Source organism: Heterocephalus glaber, unplaced genomic scaffold (assembly GCF_053883595.1).
Source record: "Heterocephalus glaber isolate CG9 unplaced genomic scaffold, H.glaber_assembly_v1.0 deba00001472, whole genome shotgun sequence".
In the NCBI taxonomy this organism is placed as follows: Eukaryota; Metazoa; Chordata; class Mammalia; order Rodentia; family Bathyergidae; genus Heterocephalus; species Heterocephalus glaber.
Window position 1 is genome coordinate 42,259,371 of NW_028258315.1, and position 24,717 is coordinate 42,284,087.

Genomic DNA, 24,717 nt, shown 5'->3' on the forward strand with positions numbered 1-24,717 from the left:
TGATTGTGCTGAAAATATAGTACAGCTAATAACTGATTCCTTTGAACTTGGATTCATTTGTGATGTCATGGGATCTCTTGCCCCATGCCCAACAACCCAGGGTCTGTGTACAAAAGCCTTCTGTGTAGTGCCTGTCAAGTGTGGTTGGACTCAGAGATATTTGAGCAAAGTTGCATCACTGGCTCCCTGATGGAAGTGGTGGGGCAGGGCAGGGAGTGGCTGGGGTTTTCATTGGCTCCACTGACCTCTCTCTGTGAGGGTCTTATAGATAATGATTCTCTACTTGGAAAGTATTTACTCATCATTCATGACATGGTTGTTACCACAGTGGAATGCTCAGCCCTTCGGGGGCTCTGCCAAAAGCCTGCAGCTGCTTGGAAGATGTAGGAAAAAGGGAGATTCCATCGCTCGTCCTGAGTGCAGCTTAATGCAGGGCCCATAGTGCACAGCACAGAGCCACCTCCTGGCCACTGCCTTCCCTGGGAGTGAAGGATGAAAAGGGGGCTGCATTTCCAGGAGCTCAGCTCTGCATTCTCCAGGCACATTAGAGAGTTCTGTGTCATTTTTCTTCCCGAAGAGCCACAGGAACAAGAAGGACCACTGTTAGCCATATTGAATGGATGGGGAATCTGAAGCAGAGAGCTTACTTTTATCTATTTATGTCCCATCTTGTGCCTAGGAGAATTTAAATGGAGGAGATTAAAAGACTTACTTAATGGTAAAGCTAAGACAGAGCTGGAATGAGCTACTAAGACATTTGTTTTTAAAGGGAATAACTTTTCTTCTTTTAATCCAAGAAAAGTACATGAAAGATAAGGATTCATCACCACAAAACAGTTTGAAACAGAGAATAATCCCTATCTTGTTTAATTCGAAATAGCTAGGATTAGAAGGAATCTTGTCCAGGTCAATATGTATCTTCACTACCCAAATAATAAGAAATGCATGAATCTTGTTTTCGTTTATTAATTGTATTTGTATGCCTTTATCTCTCCCTTTTGTTGAAACACAGTCTGGGATTTTAAGGATCTTTTTGGGTTATATATGTTTGTATGGACAAATGTTGGCAGATTGTGCCTCCACTTCAGTGGCAGGTCCACGGATACCTGCCCAGTGTGCGTTGGAGCTCTCAAGAGCTGGCATGAACCCCTCAGGGGAAGCCCACTGGACCTCTGGCCGGTTGATCTCCTTTCAGCTCTTTTTTTTTGGTGCCTGGGATCAAACTCAGGACCTTGCGCTTACAAGGCAAGCAGCGGAACCACTGAGCTAAATCCCCAGCCCAAGTTGATCTCTTTAAAAGTCCTGTTTGGTCCTGAGAGGGCTTCTGTGCATGTCTCATTTTTTTTCTTGAGGCACAGGGTTTAGTTTTCTCACTTTGTACAGGAGTTTCTCACCCACTACCCAGGCTTTCCAAGTGCCCCCTGCAACCCCACCACCTAGCAGGTGCTGAGGGTCCCCTTCTCCTCCGTTCCTCATTCTCACCCTGCATAAGCCCTTGTCCTGTCCAAGCACGTGATGACACACAAGCATGTAGCTTTTTGGGAATTACCCTTATGCCCACCAATAGCAAACTTTCTGATGCCAGACATTTGGCATCCTCTCTCGTCACACTCATATATCCCCAGTTGCATTCATCTCCACGGAAACTGTGCAATACACATAAGCATCAATTTTACCTGCCTATGTTAGATTTCTCAGGAAGACATTTCCACAGTCTCTTGTGGTCACCTATGAATAAATTAATTGGGGGGCATTATTAATCCAACCGGCATGTTTTGGGGTTCCTTGGTCTTTCTCCAATGTGTCAGGCTAGGAGAAGAAGCTCTGAGGATACAGGAGGAAGTCCAGGGCACATGGATTCCCGGGGTGTCCAGCATCTTCTTTGTTCATTGGGAAGGGCACTGAGGGTACAGGGCAGCTGCCTTGTCTATCCACTGAGCCCATAGCTCTTCTTATTTACAACCACGTCATCTCAGGTTGAAGAGGAACCTTCAGGGACTCTAGCCCAACCCCCCATGGGCTGTGCCTTTGCCCTCAGAGCAGTCTAGCCCCCTTAACACATTCTTTGCCTCTCTGGGCTGCCTCTGATCTTTCTGGAATATACTAACCCTGTTTGCTGGATTACATTCTTGGACAGAGCCTGCCTACATTTCGTTTCTGCTAATCTTTAGTATATAAACACTGTGCAGAAAGATCCGTGTAAGGCCGCTTGCGTTAACTCTGCCATGTGGCCACTTACCTCTCTCCTCTCTCCCAAGCCTTCTATGCTTGGCAGAGTTCTGCAGTATGCAGCTCATGGAAGGGGAGGGGAAGAACCAGGGAAGGGTTAATGTAGGGTGGAGGCCACAGGCAGCAGCAGTAACTTCTGCCCATACCTCTCTGGGATCGGGTGGGAGGCCATCCAGAAGCTCTGTCACAAGTGAGAAGGAACAACTGTGCCTGCTGACCCGCCTTCCCTCAGTGCACACGAGGATAAGTCACAGCTGCAGCCTTACAAGGTCATAAGAAATCTCAGTTGCTGAGGTGAGGGAGAAAGGTGGAGAGACTGGGACAGAATCCCTATGGCAGAATATCCTTCGTGGTGGGAAAAACACCAGCAGAGAGCCAGGCTCATCCTTCCCGAGGCCTTTAGCACACTATTTAAGGGTCCCTAGGGATGCTGGCAGCTAAACAAATCACAGTCACTGACCAAGGTCTTCTTCCCAGGGTCCATCCCCTGCAGCCAGGCCAGCTCTGGGCCCAGCGGGAGCTCAGAACTGGGCTCCCAGACAGCTCCTTGCAGAGGTCTGGACGCTTCTGCAGGGGATGACACAGTGCTCCTGCTGGGTATGGTTGCATTAAGTGGAAGGAAGGACGAAGAACACATTGTGGCCAGCAACCTTGCTGAGGCCACCCATGTCAATGCTGGGACTCCACCTACATCTGCTGAGTGCAGGGGAGGATATGTCAGTTCTTGATGCAGCTGTAGCAGTCTGGCTACCAGGCCACTCTGGGCACCATCTGGGTGCCAAAGGATGAGCTGTAGGCATCCTTTGCTAACAGGTCTCTGTCTCTGTCTCTCTCTCTCTCTCTCTCTCTCTCTCTCTCTCTCTCTCTCTCACACACACACACACACACACACACACACACCCCTTGAGCTTCCCTTCTGTCTCTGAATCACTTGTTTTTTGTCTCTCTCTTTCCCTGTCTCTATCTTCATGTGCGGTCTCTATTTCTTTTTCTCCTACTCTTCTGTCTCCTTCTCTCTCTCTTTCATATGTTCACCAGTTTCAACAGACAATCATAATACTAACACTAAAAATACTAATATAGCTGATACTAGAATTTTACTAAATGCCTACAATGTGCAGAATATCACATTGGGCCTGGGGAAGGACAGGGGACAGTTGTTTGAGGAGCTCCCTAGCTAATGTGACAAATAAGCAATTTATTCACCACCCATTTAGCCAGAAAACATTTTTTAAGCATCACTATGTGTCAGGCATTTCTGGGTATTAGACATAGAATGAAAAAAACACAAAAAATTCCTGCACTCAAAAGCACAGAATTGAGATGGACAGATATATACGTGCACAAAAGAGAACTGCATTTTCTATGGTGTGAAGAGAAAGAATGAGGGCCAGGCTTTAGAGCAGAAGGAGTGTGGAGACCAGGGAAGAGGATTCCAGGGAAAGGGAATGATGGGTGTAAGAGGACCAGAGGTGGAAAAGAGCCAGAAGCAGGAACATCCTCAGGATGCTTTTTAAAATACTTTTTAAAATTAAGAACAACAACAAAAGAAAACACTCAGATTATGGTCCCAGGATATTTAGGAAGAGGAGTGGAATTCCAGGAATGGTGCTGAAGAATACGAGGGTCAGGGATGAATCGGGCAGGAAGAAGATTCGTGTGATGTCCAGGTTTCTGACTTGGACCACTGGATGGCTCAAGGTGCCGCACTCCTGGGAATGGCTTGAAGAAGATCAGGGTTCCAGTTTTTAACATCTCGAGTCTGAGCTACCTATGGGATAGGCAGGGAGACGTGGTTGTCAGGTTGGTTTGGATCAGTGAAAGAAGCATGTCAGTCTGGAGATGAGTCTGGAAGTTAGCAAGAGGAGGATTGATGCTGGGGATGGATAAACCTGCCTGGGGGACATGGGTGGTGTGAGAGTGGGGCTGGGGGCTCAGCCGAGAACTTTACTTTGTGACCCTTTCATTGAAGAGTGACCCGGAAGGGGCACCAGCAGAGCCCATGGATGACTGAGCAGAGGGAGGAAGGAGCTCCATGTATCCAGGAAGCCAGAGCGAGAAGAGCTTCTAGGAGGAGGGATGGGTGTCATGGTCAAACATTTCACAGATCCTTACTGTCTTCCTGAGAACACTGGCCTGTTTGGGGTGTGGATTCTTTTTACTGTCACATGCACCTTGACACATCTTGGTGTTGGGAGTCAGGATTGAGAGAAGACAAGAAATTCCTCAGAGGCTTTCAGGAAGGGCCCCTTCATTTAAAGACCCTGTTCCAGAAGGAGTGAAAGTAGGCCTCCTAGCCCTGTGAGTGAAAACCAGCTTTTCCAAACCACCCTTTCTCCTGGAAGGAACAGAGGTTGGGGAGGTTGGAGGCAGCCCTCTGTAGGACAGGAAGATGGATTTAATGACATGAATCCCCTGCTCCCATTGCTGGGTGGATGCAGAATTCATGCAGTGCTTTCTGCAGGGAGGTTAGAGGAGATGAATCCATTAATTACTGCCAGGAATGAAATGAAAGAAACAAAGAAATAAGCAGAGCCCAACAACAGAGCTGGAAGAGATACCAAAATGAGCTGCACACTGTGAGGTTGGAACTCACAGTAGTTTAAATTCCAACAGCCTTAGGGCTGCAAATCCCATTGCTGTGAGTCCAAGTGTTGATCCTGGGGTCATACTTCCTGTGTCGTAATCCGGGCTCCCATGGGCTATGATGTTTAACACCTTCATGTCTCAGCGGCCTAATTAGTAAAATGGGCATACTAATAGTCACTTTACTCAGATGGGTTATAAGTGAGTAAATCACTTCAACACAGGAAAAAAGCATTTACACTCAGCATTATTCCTGGTGAGTAGGAGTTGCCAGGAAAGACCACCTGTGCACAGCATCATTGTAGTTGTCATTGTCATCACCACCATCATTTCAGACTTCTGATGACATTGCTGCTTTTGCAACTCAGGAACGAAGAAATGGTGGGAAGTTGAGGAGCACTGGTTCAGCATTGATGTCTAGCAAGAAAGTTAGGTGAACCCTGCTCAGGCTAGAATCTCTGAGGTTAGGAACAAATGTCAGGTAGAGTTTTAAAAGTAGACACATTGGCAGTACTTTTATAAATTGTATTTTGAGGCTCCTATGAAATTCACAACTGGATATTGGAGTGAGCAGTTGGATATACAACTGAAAAATAAGACCAAGGAATGAGAAATAGGGAAACTTCAGAAAGGAAAGGGGTGAAATAAAGTGGTGGTCATTTCACATAGCTAGAGAGGTAGAAAGCGTGATACATCTGCACTGGGGAATGAGTCAAAGGCAGAGTCATAAGATTTGGGAAAAGACTCTTGTGATACCCCAAGAGTAAGCATATGGCTCCCCAACACCAGCCATTCTGGACATCACCACTCAGACTCCTGGCTCTAAATTCTCCTGGTTCCCACCAGCTGGCAAATAATAGCAAATTCAATATAACTTTTATTGCATGTCTGGCCTCCTTCTGAGTACTTTTCATCTAGTACCTGATTTAACCTTTGTGGCAAAATGATAAGGTAGGCAGCATTACTGTCCTAATTTTGCCAATGGGTAACTTAGCACAGGGAGACAGGAAATATAGTATGTGATGCAGCTTATTGCATAAGACTTCACAGAGACTAAATGATGGAACTAGTGACCAAAGTCCCCAATTCTATATACTGAATCTCTGTAAATGTCCAGCAACAATGCTGTTTAGGGAGGACATGAAATCTGGTAGATTATTATAGAAACTCTTGCCCAGGCTCTTCAAGTTTTTCTGTTTTCAACTTCATATGGTTTCTTTCTTCTTTCCACAAGTCCTAACTAAAATGCACACCTTTTATCCAGTAAGTATCCCTCAAACTCACCTGCATCATCTCTTAGCTTTACTTAAGCCATCTCACTTTTCACGTACTCTTCCTAGTCTTTCAAATTGTCAAATTCCTTTAAGCCTCGTGCTCAAATTCCTTTTTCTTCATAAAACCTTCACTCAAGTCCATAGTAATTTCATGATATTTAAAATTCCTTTTTCATCCCTTGATACCCCCCCTATGTGAGAAAGATCTATCTTTCAACTTCCTATTATCTATCTTTTATTTTACTCTTTGTTTATAATTTGGGTTTCTCATCTAAGAAAAACCATGCGACAGTTAAGCACGTGTGTCTGATTTGTTTCACTTAACATTATGGTCTCACAGTGCATCCATTTTCCTACAAACGACTTGGGAATTAAGATGTGTTATGTATGTGTACAATTCCACACAAGGAATATAAACATTATGTACTACAAACATGTACCAATAAAAATTTTTTAGATTCCCATGATATTTGTTATTTACACTTTTATGTAAATCATTAAATGTTCATTTATTCAATGCTCATTCACCTTTGTCTAGCACCTCTTGTATGTCGCTGGGTAATATGAAGATGAACGAGACCCATCTATAAAGGGCTTACAGTATAATTAGGGAAAGAGACATAAAACAAATCATCATTGCTGTAATAAGCACTTTATAGTAGGGCTGTGTTCGAGACAAGGCCAACTCAGAGGAGTAAATGATCAGCTCTCTTTGGAGAAGTTAGAAAAAGCTTCACATAGAGAATTTGGCCACTATCCTGGTCTTAAAGAATTACTAGTGGCTTGTTAGGTGAAAGATGGGGTAGGGAAGTGGTGAGGAACACTGCAGGTTATGGTATGCCAATTGCAAAGATATGAAGACACGGCTGGTAGCAGCATGTGATCTATTATATATTAAATAACTATTTGTGTCTTATATTCAATTGGAACATATTTATGCCATTTTTTTCAGCTAGGTGACATTTAACCAGGTCCCTGAATCTGAACCTTGAGATTGTTCCTAGTGGGCAGTTCCCAGGGCAGGGGACAAGTGGACTAATTGATCAGATATGACGTGTTTGTTTTGTATTTGTGCAGACCAGGGATGCTCTTACCACCATTCTCCATGACCTGAGACCCCAGGATCATTTCAGCATCATTGGATTTTCCAACCGGATTAAAGTGTGGAAGGACCACTTGGTACCAGTCACTCCTAGTAATGTCATAGATGGCAAATTCTACATTCACCTCATGTCTCCCAGTGGAGGTAAGAATGATCCTTCCTTTCACACCAGCTTTGGCATGATAACAAGCAAATTTTCTGCTGTGGTCTTGGTTAATTTCACTTTGATGATCTGGAAACATTTGAAGCACTCGTATCAGTTTTATCTTATTTGAGATTTTTTTCATTTTTCATATATTCATTATTTCCCATCCAAGAAAAAGCACTGCTTTACCAAATAAACTTCATTTGGAACTTGATCTTGCCTGGCTGGTACTTAGACTTACCATGGTATTTACTTCCATCCTCCAAAAGTAGTATAATCTAAGAACTGTTTAATTATTTGATGAGAGGAAAAAAAAGATTTAATATTATAGTTATTGTCTCTGACAGGAAGTTGATAAGACTGTAACCTGGAGGGAAGAGATTCCTCTTCATCTTTGCAGCCCGATTCCTAGCATGGTTTCTGAAATGCTGTGCATGCTCAATAAATGTTTAACTGAATTTATTTAATTAGAATTATGTGTGTGTGTCGGTGGGAGGTGATTAAACAGCTTCAGAAAACAGCTGTCATATATTATGTTCTTTTGGAATCCAAACCTTAGAAACTCTATTGGTTTCTTCTTTTTTTTTGACATTTCATTGCCTCTACTCTGCAAGTGAAGAGCAGATTAATTTGCTTCTCTAAGAGGTATAACTTCAGGATTGGAAGTGTATATTCTGAAGTCAGACTGCCTAGATTTGAATCCATCAGCCATTCAACTTCTTTGTACTTCAGTTCCCACATCTGCAAAATGAGGAGAATAATGGAGTTGTTATTGGGATCAAATGGGTTAAAATATTCAAAGTGTACAGAATGGTTCTGGTGTGTAGGAAGTTATCTTTGTGATGTGGCCATTGTTTTTGCTCACCTGAGTAGTCTCCTTGGTGGCCCCCAGGAACGTCAGGCAGCTTTGCAGGATTCTTCTTGCAGAGAGCACCTCACTGTTGCTGAGTGGGCTGGAGAAGCCTCGCCATAACCTAGGTTTGATTCCAAGCCCTGCAGTGCCATTGGCACCTGAGTGCAATCAGTGAAGCTAAATCCACCCTTTGGCCCCAGCTCTCCTTGGCTTTAAAGTGGAGTGAGAGATTTGGCATAGCTCCTAAGTACAAATTAAAAAGAATACAACACCTGCCAGGTGGTATGTGCCTACTCATCCAGAGGCAGCAAGAAATGAGACCCACATTGCAAAAGGAAGTGAATGATTCCAAAGAAATGTTAAAGACTGTTTCAACTGTAACTTTGCTTCTGTTTGGAATCTGAATGCATCTTAGCAGGCATTATAAACATTTTTGTCACGAGCACGGACTTAGCTATTTTTTTTTAAAGCCAGAAATGTTGGAGGATTTAAAGTAATGAGGAAATGATCTGCCTCTTTCAAACATTGTACATTTTGCAGGTAGCTAAAAATCACTCTAGACAGGATGATGGAGGATGGTGAGGGTGACAGAACTCTACATTTACTAAAAATAATGAATTGGATGCTTACAGTGTGATTTTTTTGGTATGCAAATTCTAGCTCAACCATTAAAAAATAAGTGGAATTAAAATAGGTGATTTTTTTGGCATGGAAATTTTACCTCAAGCTATTAAAAAAGTGACTTAAGGATCTAGATGTTCAAAACTCTCAGTTTTGCTTGGTGATGATGGAACAGTAGTGGCTCAGTTGAGTGAAATTCTTAGCTAACCCGGAAACCTCATTTTAACTGGGGTTTCAACCTCACCTAACCACCCACCTCTCTATATACCAAGTAGACACTTATTTGCCAGCTTCTACACACCCTGTCACATAGCTTTAATTTGAGCTGCTGACGACAAGCACCTTTCTAAAGGAAAAGTTCCAGGGTCCAGGAGTGTGCATTTCAATGGTTCCTTCCATTGTGGGTTCTAATAAGCGGAGGTAGCCCTGAAGGAGCAGCAAGTAAGGAACGGAAAGAGAATGAAGGGAACTAAGTAGTTCCATCAGCGCCACCTGGTAACATTTGGAATCACCTGAGATTGTGCCTAGTTGCCCTACCCCGCTTCCTTATTCTGTGTGCCATTCTTCTCTCTGTGACTCTTTCTCCCTTCAAATTCCTGCCCCCAACACCTTCCTGTTCTTTTCAAAGCTAGTCCCAGAAAAGGGTGGAGAAGCAATTAATGCTAAGGTAGTGAGAACTTCTACACTAAGGTAACATCAGTTACCTTGAGAAGAAGGTTTTCACAGCGGGATTACCCCATGCCATTTATATTTATCTAGTGAACACTTGCCAGGTTTCTAGCCAAGCTGAGGGTTCCACGCAGCTGTGAATGTGCACTCAGGGTCAGAAGGTGAATACAGAGGTGTGAGCTGTCTTATGTTATGTCCCACAGGCACAGACATCAATGGGGCTCTCCAGGCAGCCATCAGGCTCCTCAACAACTATGTGTCCCACAATGACATCGAAGACCGGAGTGTGTCCCTTGTCATCTTCCTGACAGATGGGAAACCCACGGTAGGGGAGACTCATGGCCCCAAGATTCTCAACAATACCAAGGAGGCTGCCCAGGGTCAGATCTGCATCTTCACTGTTGGCATTGGCAATGATGTGGACTTCAAGCTGCTGGAGAAACTGTCACTGGACAACTGCGGCCTCACACGGCGCGTCCATGAAGAGGAGGACGCGGGTGCACAGCTTATTGGGTTTGTTTTCTCTTCTCAGGAAGAGGAAATGCTATCTAAGGGGGCTGGGGGTTGGATTCCATAGAAATCCAGACGAGAGTTTGTTTTTCCTGTACCTCACATCTACTCCAAGTCCTTCTAAGTCACTGGTCTCATCCTGGGTTTGGAAAGTAGGCAGATCAGGGTTCAAATTCTAGTCCTGCTTTGTGGCTTTAGGCCAGACTTTAAGACTATCTGTGCCTCAGTTCCTCATCCATAAGATGAGAATTATAGTTAGCTGACAGTATTTGAAGAGAAAACTTTTGTAAGTTAGTGATACAATGGCTCTTTATATTAGGCATTTAAAGAGTCCTTATGGTTGTAATTGCCTTCTTGATATTTTTAGTACAATTCAATGATCATTTTTTAATTTGGAAGGAAAATAGCCAGTTTAAATTGATAATTTAATGATAATCATCATAATAATAATTTAGCAAAGATACTTTAAATAATAATCAGATTATTATTTTGAGATAGAGAAGAAACTAGAATTTAGGCCTTCTAACACAAAGGTAACTTCCCTTGGATACCATGATTACAGTATGTAATTTTGCTACTAACACAATGGAGTGTCCACTTGCAGTTCAGCATGGTATGACATCATCTGTATTTCTTTATAATTTTTATAATTTTTAAAATTTTTATTAGTACATATTTGCATACATAATGATTACATTCATAACAGGGAGTTAGTACATGCACATAACACATCTTAATTCTTTTTTTTTTTTCTGTACCAGGGATCAAACTCAGGACTTTGTGCTTTCGAGGAACCACTGAGCTAAATCCTCAGCCCACATCTTAATTCTTGACATGAATAGCATATATTGTAAAGGAGAAGTGAGGTTGAGGTACCTTTATAGATGTTCAATGGCTATAACCAAAGACATTTAGTAATGATAAATCTCACTGAAATTCTAGAGTATACAGCAAAGACCGGCAGTTAGTATGGAACTGGCCACCAGTTTTCTTCCTGCATTTTTATGGAACATTTAAATGAAAACAAGAATTTGTTTCCTATACTTTAAAACATCTTTAAAACTAGACTCAAGGGCCACTGAATGTACCAAATTGAGATTTGGTAAGGGGTTCACAGTGAAAGTAATTACTTGGAAACAGATTGATTGCCCTCTTGATAGTACTAAAAATACTATCCATTCTAGCACTAAGTGAGAACTTAAAATTTGCCTAGCATTTCTCCAGGCATCATCTCATGTGACCCTCACAAAATCCTAAGACAGTGATGGTGAATCTTTCAGAGACTGCAACCCCAAACCCACTTATTTAATGCAAAGTGCCAACACTACAACTAAACCTGAATACTGAGGTTTTAGTTTAGAAAAAACAACTCATACATTAGCATTTTGATCTTAAAAGAAAAACAAACAATGTGCACACCATAGTTGCACCACCACTGTCCTAGGAGGTTCTAGGCATATCAAGGTAGATGCTATGCTGCCAGGCAGAGATGGCCAGGTGAAAAGGCTGACCTAAGAGACACCTTCATTGCTTCCTCCTGTAACAGAGGATGGGCTAAATTCTGGTCCATGCAATCAATCATCAGGGACTCAGGTTCTTTCTAGCCTATTGCTCTTCCCCACGTACTTAGGTATTGTTCTTAACTGGAAGGTTGAAATTCAGGCACTATCATTTCCACATTGCAGCCTCAGAAAGAGAGAAAGAAAAGAAAGCCATTGAACGCGATTTTATTTTAGGCAAATCTCTTGTCACTTATATTCCATTAGTGACATGGTCACACAGCCTTAATTAGTGCAGTGGAGAACAGGAAATGTCTTTTGTAGGCACTACTAGATGAGTGCCTAGTTAGAACTCAGATATAAAAGAAAGGAAGAATGGACTTGGAGACATAGCTGGTAATCTGCCAAAGTAGCTCAGTACTAACTGTTAACATATTGGTTTCATAGATGAAGAAACTGTCATATTCCTTAGAACACAGAGCAAGGAAATGGCTGAGATGGAAGTTGAACTCCACATCCCATGGTGTGTAGATCTTTGGAAAGGGGACTTTGTACCCTTACTTAGCAAGAAGCAGCCACATAACAGAGCCACAAGAAAAGCTATCAGAAACAAATACAAATAATGTGCCACTTAAAGTGCATCTGTAACATGTATTTGGTTTTTTTGTGTTTTGTTTAGTTTTGTTTGGTACTGGGGATCGACCTTGCATCCTTGTGCTTGCACAGCAGGTGGCAAAACCACTGAGCTAAATCCCCAGCCCTATTTGGTTTTAAGAGAAAAGTTTTCAGGAGCCCTTTGAGAAACTTAGGTGTGTACAAGGAAAATATATTAAGAGTCGTGAGGGTGATCTTGAAATTGTATCACACGAAGAATAATTCATGAAAGTAGGTGTTGATTAGGCAGCATAGAAGGAAGACTTCAGGGAACACACAGCAATGTCTTTTGAGCATTTAAATGGCTGTCATGTTGAAGATGGGTTAGACTAGTTCTCTGTTGCTCCAGAAGCAACACTTAGATGGCTGGGTGGAGATTTTAGGGAGGAAATTTTAATCACTTCTAAGGATGTTCTCCCTCATCATCAGAGCAGTTGACAGAGAGGCTCAAAAGCTCTGTGAGATAGGAGTACTCTCCCACCAGAGGAATTTGAGCTCCTGATGGATGTCCTCTGCCACAAAGATTGTGCTGTGGACTGAGATGGACTTGATCACTGCAAGTCAGATCACACCCCTATGAGAGATGTAATTTGCTGCCAGACAGGCCCTGATTCTTTCTGTTCCTCCCCTGCAGGTTCTATGATGAGATCAGGACCCCCCTACTTTCTGACATCCGTATCGATTATCCCTCTGGCTTAGTGGAGCATGCCACTAAAACTGTGTTCCCCAACTACTTCAACGGTTCTGAGATTGTCATTGCGGGGAAGCTGGTGGACAAGAAGACAGATCAGCTGCATGTGGAGGTCACTGCCAGCAACAGTAAGAAATTTGTCATCCTAAAGACAGATGTGCCTGTGGAGCCTCAGAAGGTGGGGAGTGGTGTCCCAGGAAGCCCCAGTTCCAGGGGTGATGGAGAGGAGGACCCCAACCACATCGAGCGTCTCTGGAGCTACCTGACTGTGAAGGGGCTGCTGAGCTCCTGGGTGCAGAGTGACAATGAGCAGGAGAAGGAGAGACTGAGGCAGAAGGCGCAGGACCTGGCCATGAGCTACCACTTCCTCACCCCCTTCACCTCCATGAAGCTGAAGAAGCTGCTGCTTCATGAGGACACACTGGAGGTCGCCCGGGGCATGTCTGCTGTGACAGGACCTGAAACCGTGATGCAGAGCCTGCGGGGATCCACTATGCAGCCAGGTAGTGCAGCATCCTTGTGGCCAGGCACACTTGATCTTGTTTCTGACTCTTTGTAAGGTTGTGGCAACCTCAGCAGGAGTCTGTTTTATTTTATCAGATTATAATTTTTATAAACAAGAGCCCTACATGCAGCAGGAAGTCTTCAGAAAATACGTGAGATTGTGTGTTTGTATTGTTATAAACTGTGGCTTTCAAGGGAAATGAGAAAACATGGCACATGGACTGAGAAATGTGGCCATTGGTCAGCCCATCAATAAATCACAAATAAATCCAGTGCCTGCCATACTCCAGGAATGACTGGAGGCACCAAGAAGAACAAACAGACATAAATATTCAGTTTCAAGTGCCTTTTTTTTTGATACTGGGGATCAAACTCAGGGCCTTACACTTGCGAGGCAGGCATGGCACCACTGAGCTAAATCCCCAAACCTTAAGTGCCTTTTTATATTTTTAAATACTTCAGAGTTAGGTCACTTTATGTGTGTACCTGTTTTTATTTTCTTGAGAAGTTTGTGAAGAACCAAGATATCAGTTCTTGAGAGAATCCACCCAGAATCTACACAGAGGCAGCCATGCTCACTCTTACAACACAATTACATTTCTCATTGGGAATTGTACCTTTACATAATGCATCTTGGTTCTTATTTTTTCCCCATTCCTAGCCCTCCCTTCACCCCCTCCACCCTTCCCTATTTACAAAGACTTTATTTCCATTTTTTCCATTTCTCAGCATTTTTCCTTTCCCTTCTTTCCTTTCCCCTGCCCCTCCCACTACCCCTACCCTTTTACACCTTTTCTTCCTATTTTGCATTATCGATTATTCATTCTAACCATTGGTACATTTTAGGTATACAATATAATGACATTCATCATTGGAAATTTGCACCTTTACATAGTCTCTCTTGGTTCTTATTTTTCACCCTTGCCCAGCCCTCCCTTCAACCCCTCCATTCCTCCCTATTTACAAAGATTTTGTTCCTATTTTTCCATTTTTTCATATTAATCCCATTCCCTTCTATCCTTTCCCCTAGCCCTCCCACTTCCTTCCCCTTTGCTCCTTTTCTTCCTATTTCACATTACCTATTATACATTTAGTCCTTATTTACACTTTCAGTTTTTCACACTAGAGAAACTATTCAGTATTTATTCATGTGTGTCCTATTTATTTCACTTAAGAGTATCACCTCAATGTGCATCCATTTAGCTATAAGTGTCTCTAATTTCTCATTTTTGATGGCTGAGTAGTACTCCATTTTATTTTTAAAAACCACATTTTCTTTATCCAGTCTCCAGTTGATGGGCATTTGGGCTGTTTCCAAGTTTTAGCTATCACAAATTGTGCCACTATGAACATGGGTGCACATATACCACTGTGGTATGATTCTTTTAATTCTTTGGGGAAGATCCCCAGCAGTGGAATAGTGGGGTCAAATGGGACTTCCAGTCCTAGTTCTTTGAGGTATCTCCATACTGATTTCCACAGTGCTTGCACCAGTCTACACTCCTACCAGCAGTGGAGCAGGGTTCCTCTTTCCCCACAGCCCTGCCAGCATTTGTTATTGGTTGATTTCATGATAGCAGCCATTCTTCCTGGAGTGAAGTGGAATCTCAGTGTTTTTTTCATTTGCATCTCTCAAATGACCAGTGATGTTGAATATTTTTTCATATGTTTATTTGCTATTTCTACTTCTTTGTCTGAGAAATGTCTGTTCATTTCAGATGCCCATTTTCGGATTGGGTCTTTAAATTTGGGAGGTCCGATCTTTTTAAGTTCTTTGTAGATTCGAGATAGTAGACCTTTGTCTGAGGAAGAGCAGGTGAAGATTTTTTCCCACATTGTGGGTTGTCTCTTCACACTGCTGGTGGTTTCTCTTGCTGTGCAGAAGCCTTTTAATAAGAAGAGATCCCACTTGTTGGTTGTTTGTGCTAGTTCACTGGTAACTGAGGTTTTGTTCATAACATCTTTTCCTACACTGATGTCTTCAAGGGTTCTACCTAACCTCTGTTCCAACTGGTTCAACGTTTCTATTTTAATATTTAGATCTTTAATCCATTTAGATTTTAGTTTAGTGCATGGTGAAAGATATAGGTCTAGTTTTAATCTCTGGCAAGTTGAAGCCCATTCTTTCCAGCACCATTTATTAAAGAGGCTATCTTTCCTCCAGTGAGGGTGTCTGGCTCCTTTGTCGAAGATGAAATGGCTGAGTGTGTCAGTCATGCTCACTCTTGATGGCAATTTGACAGGAGCAAGAGGGAGAAAAGGCTGTGAGATCAAGACAGAGGGGTGTATTCTGGATAATATCCATTTGTGGAAAGTGGTGTGTTTTTATTAGGTTCCTGTCAAGTTCCTTCAGCTAAAAAAGGGAGCCGAAGTTAGCCAGGCCTTGTGAGACAGTCCACAGACCCTGTCTTCTTTATTCTTCACACTCCAAACTCTGATGAGCACCAGAGTGTGGGAGAGAGAATATGAAGTATGGATCCAGTGAGCCTCCTGGGCATCTGTGAGGCCCAGGGCAGATTTTTGTATCTCCATTTCTGTGCCTCTAAAATGGGAGCAATAATAATGCTTCTGAAGGCCTACGGCAAGCATTAATATGGAAGTCTTTGGCACATAATGAGTGTTCTACAAATATGAGCCATCCTTTCCCATGAGATGTGTAGTTCTGGACATTTATTGAGAAATCCTTACCCTTCTCAGAGGCGACAAAGAATCTTGCTGTTTTAGAAAGAGTGGAGCCTTTCTAAAAGTTAGTGTAATTTTTGTTCTGATTAAAAGCAGGCTAGAGGAGAGCATTAACTCATCTGAAAGATCCATGCCACATCTAGGAAAAATGCCTTTTTGAATAAGGTCTTCTATTATATGTCAGCAGCTCAAATCTCGGTAGATTCAGGAGAGAGCAGACACAAATAGTAATGGACTCCAAGGACCAGGCACACAGACAAGGAAACAACCAACATTAGAGAATAAGGAGCTTTTTCAAATAGATTTCAGAAAGATTTTCCTGAAGTGTCAGTGACATAAGACAGCTCTCCTTTTTCCAAAGCTCTGGTGTTTTCTTTTCTTTCTTTTTTTTTTTTTTTTTTTTGAGTGTCTATAGCAATTGCTACTTTTTTTTTTTTTTAGTATTGAAAATTCAATGCAGGGCTTTCACACTGAACTACAATCACCAGCCTTTTTATTTTTATATTTTGAGACAGGGTATCATTAATTTGCCCTGGCTGGGCTTGAACTTGGAATCTTCCTGCCTCAGTCTCCCAGAGTGCTGGGACTACAGACGTGTGTCACTGCGCCCGGCATAACTACCACTTCTCCAAGCCATGCCCCAGTCCAACTACTGCCTCCTCCTTCCTGGTTCATCCGCACTCTGCCCATATTCTGTGCCAGAGACTAGGATGGAGAATGCTTAGACCCTTTTATCTTTAATTTCTCTGAGGATAAAGACCAGTGAAGAGGAGCGTAATTCACCTTATACACTATTTGAAATAAAATAGTGATCTTATTTACAGAAATTAATTTTCTTTTAGGTTATACGTTAATGAAATATTTATTCAATTGAGTTACTTTGAATACTTGGTGTTTCAAAATGCTTTATGAATTAAGCTTACACATATATTTGTGGACACTGGACTCTAGCCATGCCTTTTGGTTTTAACTTTTATTGCGCTAGAAACCAAATAACATGAAATTTACCCCCCTAACCATTTTTAAGTGTGCAGTTCAGTAGCATTACATATATTCACAGAAATCACAGAAAATAAAAATAGAATCTAATTGGTTCTAATTGGTTTAAAATAATTAAGCCTCCACAGTTGATATCACAGTTATGTCTTTTGAGGCCAGGCTCTGCCTTTAAACTAAATGATGTTTTGGATTCTTTTGGTTATTACAAATGTATCTGAAAGCTGGGCATTACTCATCTCAATCTGCTTTAGTGCATCATCTTTAATGAATAACAGTGTTCTTTTCCTTTCCTTTTTAGGACCTACGCTGAAGAAACCATATGACCCCAAAATCAAACTCTCTAAAACATCAGGTAAAGAAAAGGGTGTGGTTGAATGTGAATTGAGAGTAAGGACTTTTTAGAACGTGAACCCCGGGGAATTCCCTGAAGCCAGTTAAAATAGCGGCTCATAGAAGAAGGCATCACGACCTGTATTTCTATAGCTCGAGCCTGCAGTGTGAGGCAAATGCCCAGAACCAGGGCCATCTTCAAGCCACTGCTTAAACACTGTGGAGAGACCACAGTCTCCAGGAAGCCTGTCAAGAGCCTCGAGGGAAGAAGAGACAGACTGCAGAAGCACATTCTGATCATGGCTGAGTTTAAGGGGCATTGGCTTTAGAGATTTAAAATGTACATGCTTTCAACCTCAGGTGTCACAGACACAAAAACAGTGTTATAAAAATTTAAATGTCTGGAGTGATAGGCAGGATTTTTTGTTTTGTGTTTTTAAGTTGTTGGCCTTAGAAGGAAAAGGACAGATTTAAAATGCCATAATATTTTCTTTTGGCAGCTTCCTGGGATGACAATAAAAGTCAGGATGGGGCAGCTGGGTTTTATTCTTCCAGTGGACAGGCCTTGAGAGAATTTGGTTGCTTTCACCATGAAATTCCTTGAGGCCCCTGTGAATGGCAGCATATAAAGAAATACAGGTGTTTGTCTTCTGATGATGGAAAAAATAATGGCCCCCAGAGGAGACATTCTCACCCACATTGTTCTCACCCACATTGGGACTCTTTAGGTGTAGCTTATGTGACAGTTCTCTGAGAGATTTTATGTGCTCCAAACTCATTATTTCTACTCAAAGCATCTAAAGCCCTCTACAAGAAAAGATGTTGCTTGTTTCAAAATAATAATGGAGAAGTCCAAAAGTGATTATTGCAGACAATGTCCAAGAGGAAGGATGTCTCGCATTCCATAGAGCACATATGTTCAAGGGAACTGCATTCCATTCATGGGAGCCTGCGGATTTCTATCCCTATGGCTAATCTCCAGGACATGCCTGTTTTATGGACTTGCATGGACAGCACATTGACAGAAAGCAGTAAAGACTTTTCTCCTCGGGGTGTCAAGGGTTCTTCTGAGTAATGCTGGGTTTTCAGCAGCTACAGAAAGGATGTGAATTCACTATCAGCTGGAAAAGATGACTCCTCTGGACCCATATGTATAGCATACACAGGGACACACTTGTTCATGTGCACCTGAACAAAAGTAGAGAGGTTTCCCAAACATGCTATGTTTCGTGTCTAAGTCAGAGAGAAACTCAATCTCCAATCTACTGAGAGAAGAGAACTGATGTAAACACTTGGGAAATGTTTGGTCTGTGCAGTAAGAAGGAAGGGTGTTCATATGTAGCAGAGGTGAAAATTGGGAGAACAGATAACAACCAGAGGCCAGCTGAGCTTCATGGTCTCAACTGTGGACAAATAGTTGAGAGCAATGAAGTCAGTATGACCCAAAGGAGTGATTCCACTGTCATCACTAGCTGTTCTGCCCACCTTTCTAGGGACTCTGTGCTCATTTGTCATTGTCCCTAAATGGGGCCAGGCTCTTAGTGCCTACAGGCAAAGATGGCATACAGCTGGCACTGTGAAAGTTTATGGCAGTCTGTGGCTTGTTTTCTCATAGACAAGGAAGGTTCTCCTCACTCTTTAGATGGGCAGTAAAAGGATAGAGCAAATGAATGGGAAAACCCACCTAGAAAATGGAAGGCTATGGACTCAGTAACCGTTGATGGTGTAGGACAATATCTGTCATTCATTTTAATACCCCTTGCCTTCAAAGCCTAGTTGTCTACACTTAACAGAGGTATGGTGAAAGGAGCATTAGATCTACGTTTAGAAGACCTAGGGTCAATCTTCACCAGGCACTAACTGGATGACTTTGGGGAGTCACTTCCCTCCTGTGCATTCCTTATTTAGCAATTGAAGGCACTTTCCTTCCAGTGCCGTCCTTGGGATTAAATACATAATTACACATTGAAGGCAGCCAGTAAGTGTCTGTCTTTCTTTCTCCTTTGTGCCTTCCCTGGCAGTGGATGGTGATCCCCATTTTGTTGTGGATTTCCCTTTGAGCAAACTCACTGTCTGCTTTAACATCGATGGACAGCCCGGGGACATCCTACAGCTGGTCTCTGATCACATGGGCTCCGGTAAGTTCTGGCCTTAATGTGTCATCGGGGCCAGGACCAGGGAGGTGTTCTACCTACTTGTGTTTTAGGATGAATGACCAGCTGTATAAGGACACATGGTGGATGGTCAGTGGGTACTGTGATGATTGCTACAGCGAGTGGGCGGTTCCTGACTTGGAGTCAGCCCGATGTGCACTTAGGCCCACACTGTGCAGCTTCAGTGTGGCCTTGGACACAGTCCTCACGAGCTGCAGTGGCCTCCCTTGTAAAAACAGAGACAGTGATACTCTGCTGGCCTCACAGTATATTATGAAGTGAATCAAGTGAAGTAACGGTTATGAAGTAGCTTCAGAAATGTTCAAGTGTTACAGACGTTCATGACATATTAGTGTCACTATGTCTTTCTATTCAAAAGCTGTAATGGTGGGGAGATAAGAGACCCAAACTCATATGCCCTGGTTCCTTGATAACTCAGAGGTAAAGCCCAGATGTTAACCACACAGCTCTGTGTGTCAGCAGCATATAGGTAAAAACAGAGCTGGTCCCCATCGGCCTAGAGAGGGACCGGGGAAAAGCCATTGGCACAGAAAAGGCTATTGTTCAAGGCAGGTAACCATACTTGGGCACAACCATGTGGACAGCCACACGGGCCAGCTTTGTGGGGACCATGTGGTATTTTTCAGTGCTGAGAAAATGAGGGGCTTAGAAGTTCAGGTTGCAGAGCATCTCCCAGCAAGGTGACACATGTAATATATTTATGTGAAGTTTGGTCTTAGGTCTCCTTGATTATATTTTTCTCTTTCAGGCCTTCCTAGCCTCAGAGCTAAGTTTTTAATGTTTATAATACCACAGGGTGCAGGGAAGAGATGGGAACCTAACTGTATCCCTCCCTGGAAGTGCCTTCTCTCTTGAGAGCTGTTCCTATGGTTTCTAAATTCCCTAAATTAGCTGGGCATGGTGGCACATGTCTGCAAACTCGGGAGGCTGAGGGAGGAGGATTGCTATGAGTTCAAGGCCAGCCTAAGCTACATAATGAATTCAAGGTCAGCCTGAACTATATAGTGAGACCCTGTCTCAAAACAAAAAAGTAAATTCTCTAAGTTGTCCAAGATAGAACCTCAGCCTGGACAAGAGAGAGGTTTGAGGGTGAAAAGCAGGGTTTGGCTGTGGCTGGGATTGCTCCTCTCCTTCAATCTTTTCCCCAGGGAAGTCACTTTTCTCCTTGTATAACTAAGAAGTTGCCAGTCAAGATTTATTAGGAAGATGATCCTCAAAGCAGAGAAACCAAAAGCTAATTATATAGCAATCTTTATTTATTAAAAATTGCCTCTTTGCCTGAGAACAAAGCATATCCAACATGCATCAACTAATTTGTTCTCAGACATCACCTGTGCAATTGCACCTGCTGCTGGCCAGCTTCACAGCACGGAACCCTGGGGGTTTGACCTCATGCAAAAGATGAGTCCAGGAAAGCTGAGCTTATGTTTGGGGTGCTGCAGCAGAAAAAGAGGCTTATGTTTGATGGCAGTAAACAGCTCACACATATCCCACCCCTTGCATCCTCGTTCATGTTCTCTTAATTTTATATTCTCCTTATTTTCCAAAATGAAGGAATTGAAGATTAATGTTTAAATGACTTGATCTAAGGGTGAAAAAATTTGAGTTTTGGGAATTAAAAGTTTCCAGTTTACCATTCTCTCCCCCTGCTCACTGGCATCAAAGGATCTCTAGGTTAGGATCAGTGGTAACTGGTAAATACAAAACATATGTCAGGACCCACAAGGCTCTGCCACTACAATCAGTCCCTGGAATGAAAGCACACAAATATGGAAGCCCTTCTGTGATACCTTGACCCAAACCCAAAACCTTCCCACAATCTAAGTTGCCAGTCAAACATGGAGGAAACTCCCTTGTGGTCTCGTGTTCAGATTCACATGGCAACCACCAAGTGGCTTGAACCAAGTGGCTTGAATGTGGGAATTGGTGCTAGAGACATGAAAATAAGGAAGGAGGAAGGAAATTCTGACCTGGTCCCTTTGGCAGAAGGGTGAGACCAATTTTTTTAACTACCATTCTCTTGCCCTTGCCTTTGAGGTGTGACGGTGAATGGAGAGTTAATCGGGGCCCCTGCTCCTCCCAATGGTCACAAGAAACAGCGCACTTACTTCCGCACCATCACCATCCTCGTCAATCGGCCAGAGAGATCTTACCTCGAGATCACACCCAGCAGAGTCATCTTAGACGGTGGCGACAGGCTGGTCCTCCCCTGCAACCAGAGCATGGTAGTGGGGAGCCGGGGGCTGGAAGTGGCTGTGTCTGCCAATGCAAATGTCACTGTCACCATCCAGGGCACCATTGCCTTTGTTGTTCTCATTCACCTCTACAAAAAGCCAGCACCCTTCCAGCGAAACCACTTGGGCTTCTACATCTCCAACAGCAAAGGCCTTTCCAGCAACTGCCACGGACTGCTAGGTAAGCCACTGGTGTATTCATGCGGAGTTTAGAGGAGTTAGATTTCCCAAGTGTAGCCCAGACTGCCAGTATTGTTAGGTTGATTGAGAAATTTAGTAGGCATTGGGTACTTATATGTACAGATGTCCCTTGGTATCCACAGGAATATGGTTCCAGGATCTCCCAAGGATACCGAAGTCCGAGGATGTGCAAGTCCCTTACCTAAAATGGTGTAGAATTTGTATAAAACCTGCACACATTCTCCCATGTACTTTAAATCATCTCTAGGCTACTTATCACACCTGATACACTGTCAGTACTATGTAAATAGTTGTTATACTCTATATCTAGGGAATAATAACAAGGAAAAAAGTTTATGTTCAGTAAAGATGCATTTTCTTTCAAATATTTTCAGTCTGCAGTTGATTCAATCCACAGATGCAGAATCCCATGGGTACAGAAAGCTGATTGTATGTTTATGAAAATTAGATTTCTTGCCTCCTGATGACTTTCTGGCATAGAAATAAGCATTGTTAACGAGTTCTCACTAGTCTTCTGGGAAGGAGTGCAAAGAAAGGGAGAGTAATCATCTTAAGGTCTGGTTCCTTGTCCCTTTGCAAAGAACAGAGAAAGGGCAGCCAAGGCCCAGGCCCAGCATGAGAGACAGATGTCTTTCCTAGGAGTCATCACATTGCTGTGAGAGCCACCAGGCCACCCCAGCCGGTCTTCGTCAATGTGTGATTTTACGTAGGCCCCTTGTCCAAGACTAAAGAGTGAGCCATTGCCAGGACTCAGTTTAAAAAGAAGATTTCCTAGTGCTTGAGCTGGATAAATTCTGCCGAGCTGATGCCAAGCATAAGCTTTGTCTCACAGGTGCAGATCTGTGCTGCCCTGGCCTAGCACTGCCCTGACTTGACCTGGAACATTCTGAGGAGAGTGTCAGGGACAACCTGGCCTGACGACTTTCCACACTCCACCCTGGTGTGTGCCCACCACATGGAGGGCATGGAGGGGACTTATACCCATGCCCTATTTATCTGTGCTCCACTTGCCCTTCTGACTCCAGAGGAGACTGGCTATCTCCATTTGTTGGTTAGGTGACCTCCCAGCATTAGCAACAGGCCGGCTTCTGGAAGTGGCAAGCCACTATGTGTGGGAGCTCAGCACACTCCTCTCCAGGTTACATCACCAGGCTGGACAATGTGTGACAGCCCCCAGGAGAGTCTGACCTAGGATTGTGGTCAGTGAAAACCCCTCCTGCCCAGCTGACCATGGTGACACACCTGTAATCCCATGAGGACCTGTCTCAAAATAATAAATTAAAAAAGGGCTGGGGATGTGTCTCAGTGTGAAAGCCCTGGGTTCAATTCCCAGTACCACAAACAAACAAAAAACCCTTTTGATACTGATGCTGCTGATAGACTACACCTCAATGCATTTAAGAAAAACATTTATTAGTATATGTTTGCAATACTTAATACATACATTCATCTCAGGAAATTCATACATAAACATGCTTCTTGATCATTTTTACTCCCCTTTCCCACATCCCCTTTTCATCTCCACAGGGTATACTTCCTTTTCTCATCATCTCTCTTTATTTTTCTCTTCAAATGATTTACATTTTGTGTCTTTTTGTTTTCCCAGGTCAGTTCCTGAACCAGGAGGCCAAACTCACAGAGAAGCCCGCAGGGCACAGCAAAAATCTTACTAATTCACCCCTCCCTCAGACTGAAGGGATGTCTGAGACCATCCTACAGGTGAAAGAGCACCGAGTCCCAGTGGTCTGGAAACAAAGGAAGATTTACAATGGGGACGAACAGATAGACTGCTGGTTTGCCAGGAACAATGCCGCCAAACTGATTGATGGGGTGTATAAAGATTACCTAGCATCTCATCCATTTGACACAGATACAACCTTGGGCCAGGGAGGATCCACTGGATCTGAACCCAGCAGCATTAATTAATGACAGCGCATGAAAGGGAAGTAACAGTGGGGGACACTGAGGCACAGCTGTCCTTGTTACCCTTGCATGCCTCTGCTCTTGCAACAAGCCACTCTGCAGCCTAGGGCTGATGTCTGCTGAAGCAAGGGGTAAGGCAGAAGGCTTGAGTGAAGATACTGTTTCCCTCCCTTTCCTCCTTCCTCTTCCTTCCTCTGCAGCCCCTCATCTGCAGTAGACAAAACTGGGAGCATCAAGTGGAGAAAGGTCGTAGTTAAAAGCACTAAAGCTCCTACGTTATACCATGTGGCTTGTCCCTCTTGTAGCCTACCATAAGGTAACTCTTTCCATGTAACAAGGCTGCCATGATATTTATTTGCCCTGTTGAAATGGCCAAATTCTGCTTTTTTGAGTTATATTCATACCTAGGAATCTCTCCTTTTAGTTCTGCTGTTTTCTCCAGATGTGCCATCCCTGACTTCTTCCTCAAACACACCTTCCATTAAGTCCCAGGGCACCAAGCATTCAAATAGCATATAAATTGGATCATCGTAAATAGTTAAGGCTTTTCTTAAGAGAACATTTTTTTCTGCTGTGGAATTATGTCCTTAAAAACTAGTTTTCATTTTAAAAATGATTAAAAATAGAAAACCTATGTCCCAGATACTGATCTCTTTTTAATGGGCTTTGTAGACCACTTGACTTTACTGTTAGACTTTCTCCAATTTATGGTGGATGTTTTCAACTGGCCTCTCTTGGTGCTGGAAAGTTGGCCAGTCAAATGACCAATCTTTTACTTGGATCTCTTCAGCATTTGTCATGATTCCTGGACTTTTCTGCCTTTAGCCTTCCAGGAGG

At 43.1% G+C, this 24,717-nt stretch overlaps 1 protein-coding gene across 1 annotated transcript in view; it reads left to right on the forward strand.

Moving 5' to 3' along the window:
• The window catches only part of Itih5 (inter-alpha-trypsin inhibitor heavy chain 5), an 84,382-nt gene extending 60,302 nt beyond the window's left edge, over positions 1-24,080 (forward strand). Inside the window, 8 exon segments of the mRNA XM_004854533.3 lie at positions 7,167-7,335; positions 9,683-9,992; positions 12,777-13,336; positions 17,317-17,370; positions 19,370-19,486; positions 21,560-21,937; positions 23,564-23,871; positions 23,873-24,080. Of these exon segments, the coding sequence (XP_004854590.2) occupies positions 7,167-7,335; positions 9,683-9,992; positions 12,777-13,336; positions 17,317-17,370; positions 19,370-19,486; positions 21,560-21,937; positions 23,564-23,871; positions 23,873-23,896 (1,920 nt within the window). The 3' untranslated portion in view covers positions 23,897-24,080.
• The last annotated feature ends 637 nt before the right edge of the window (positions 24,081-24,717 follow it).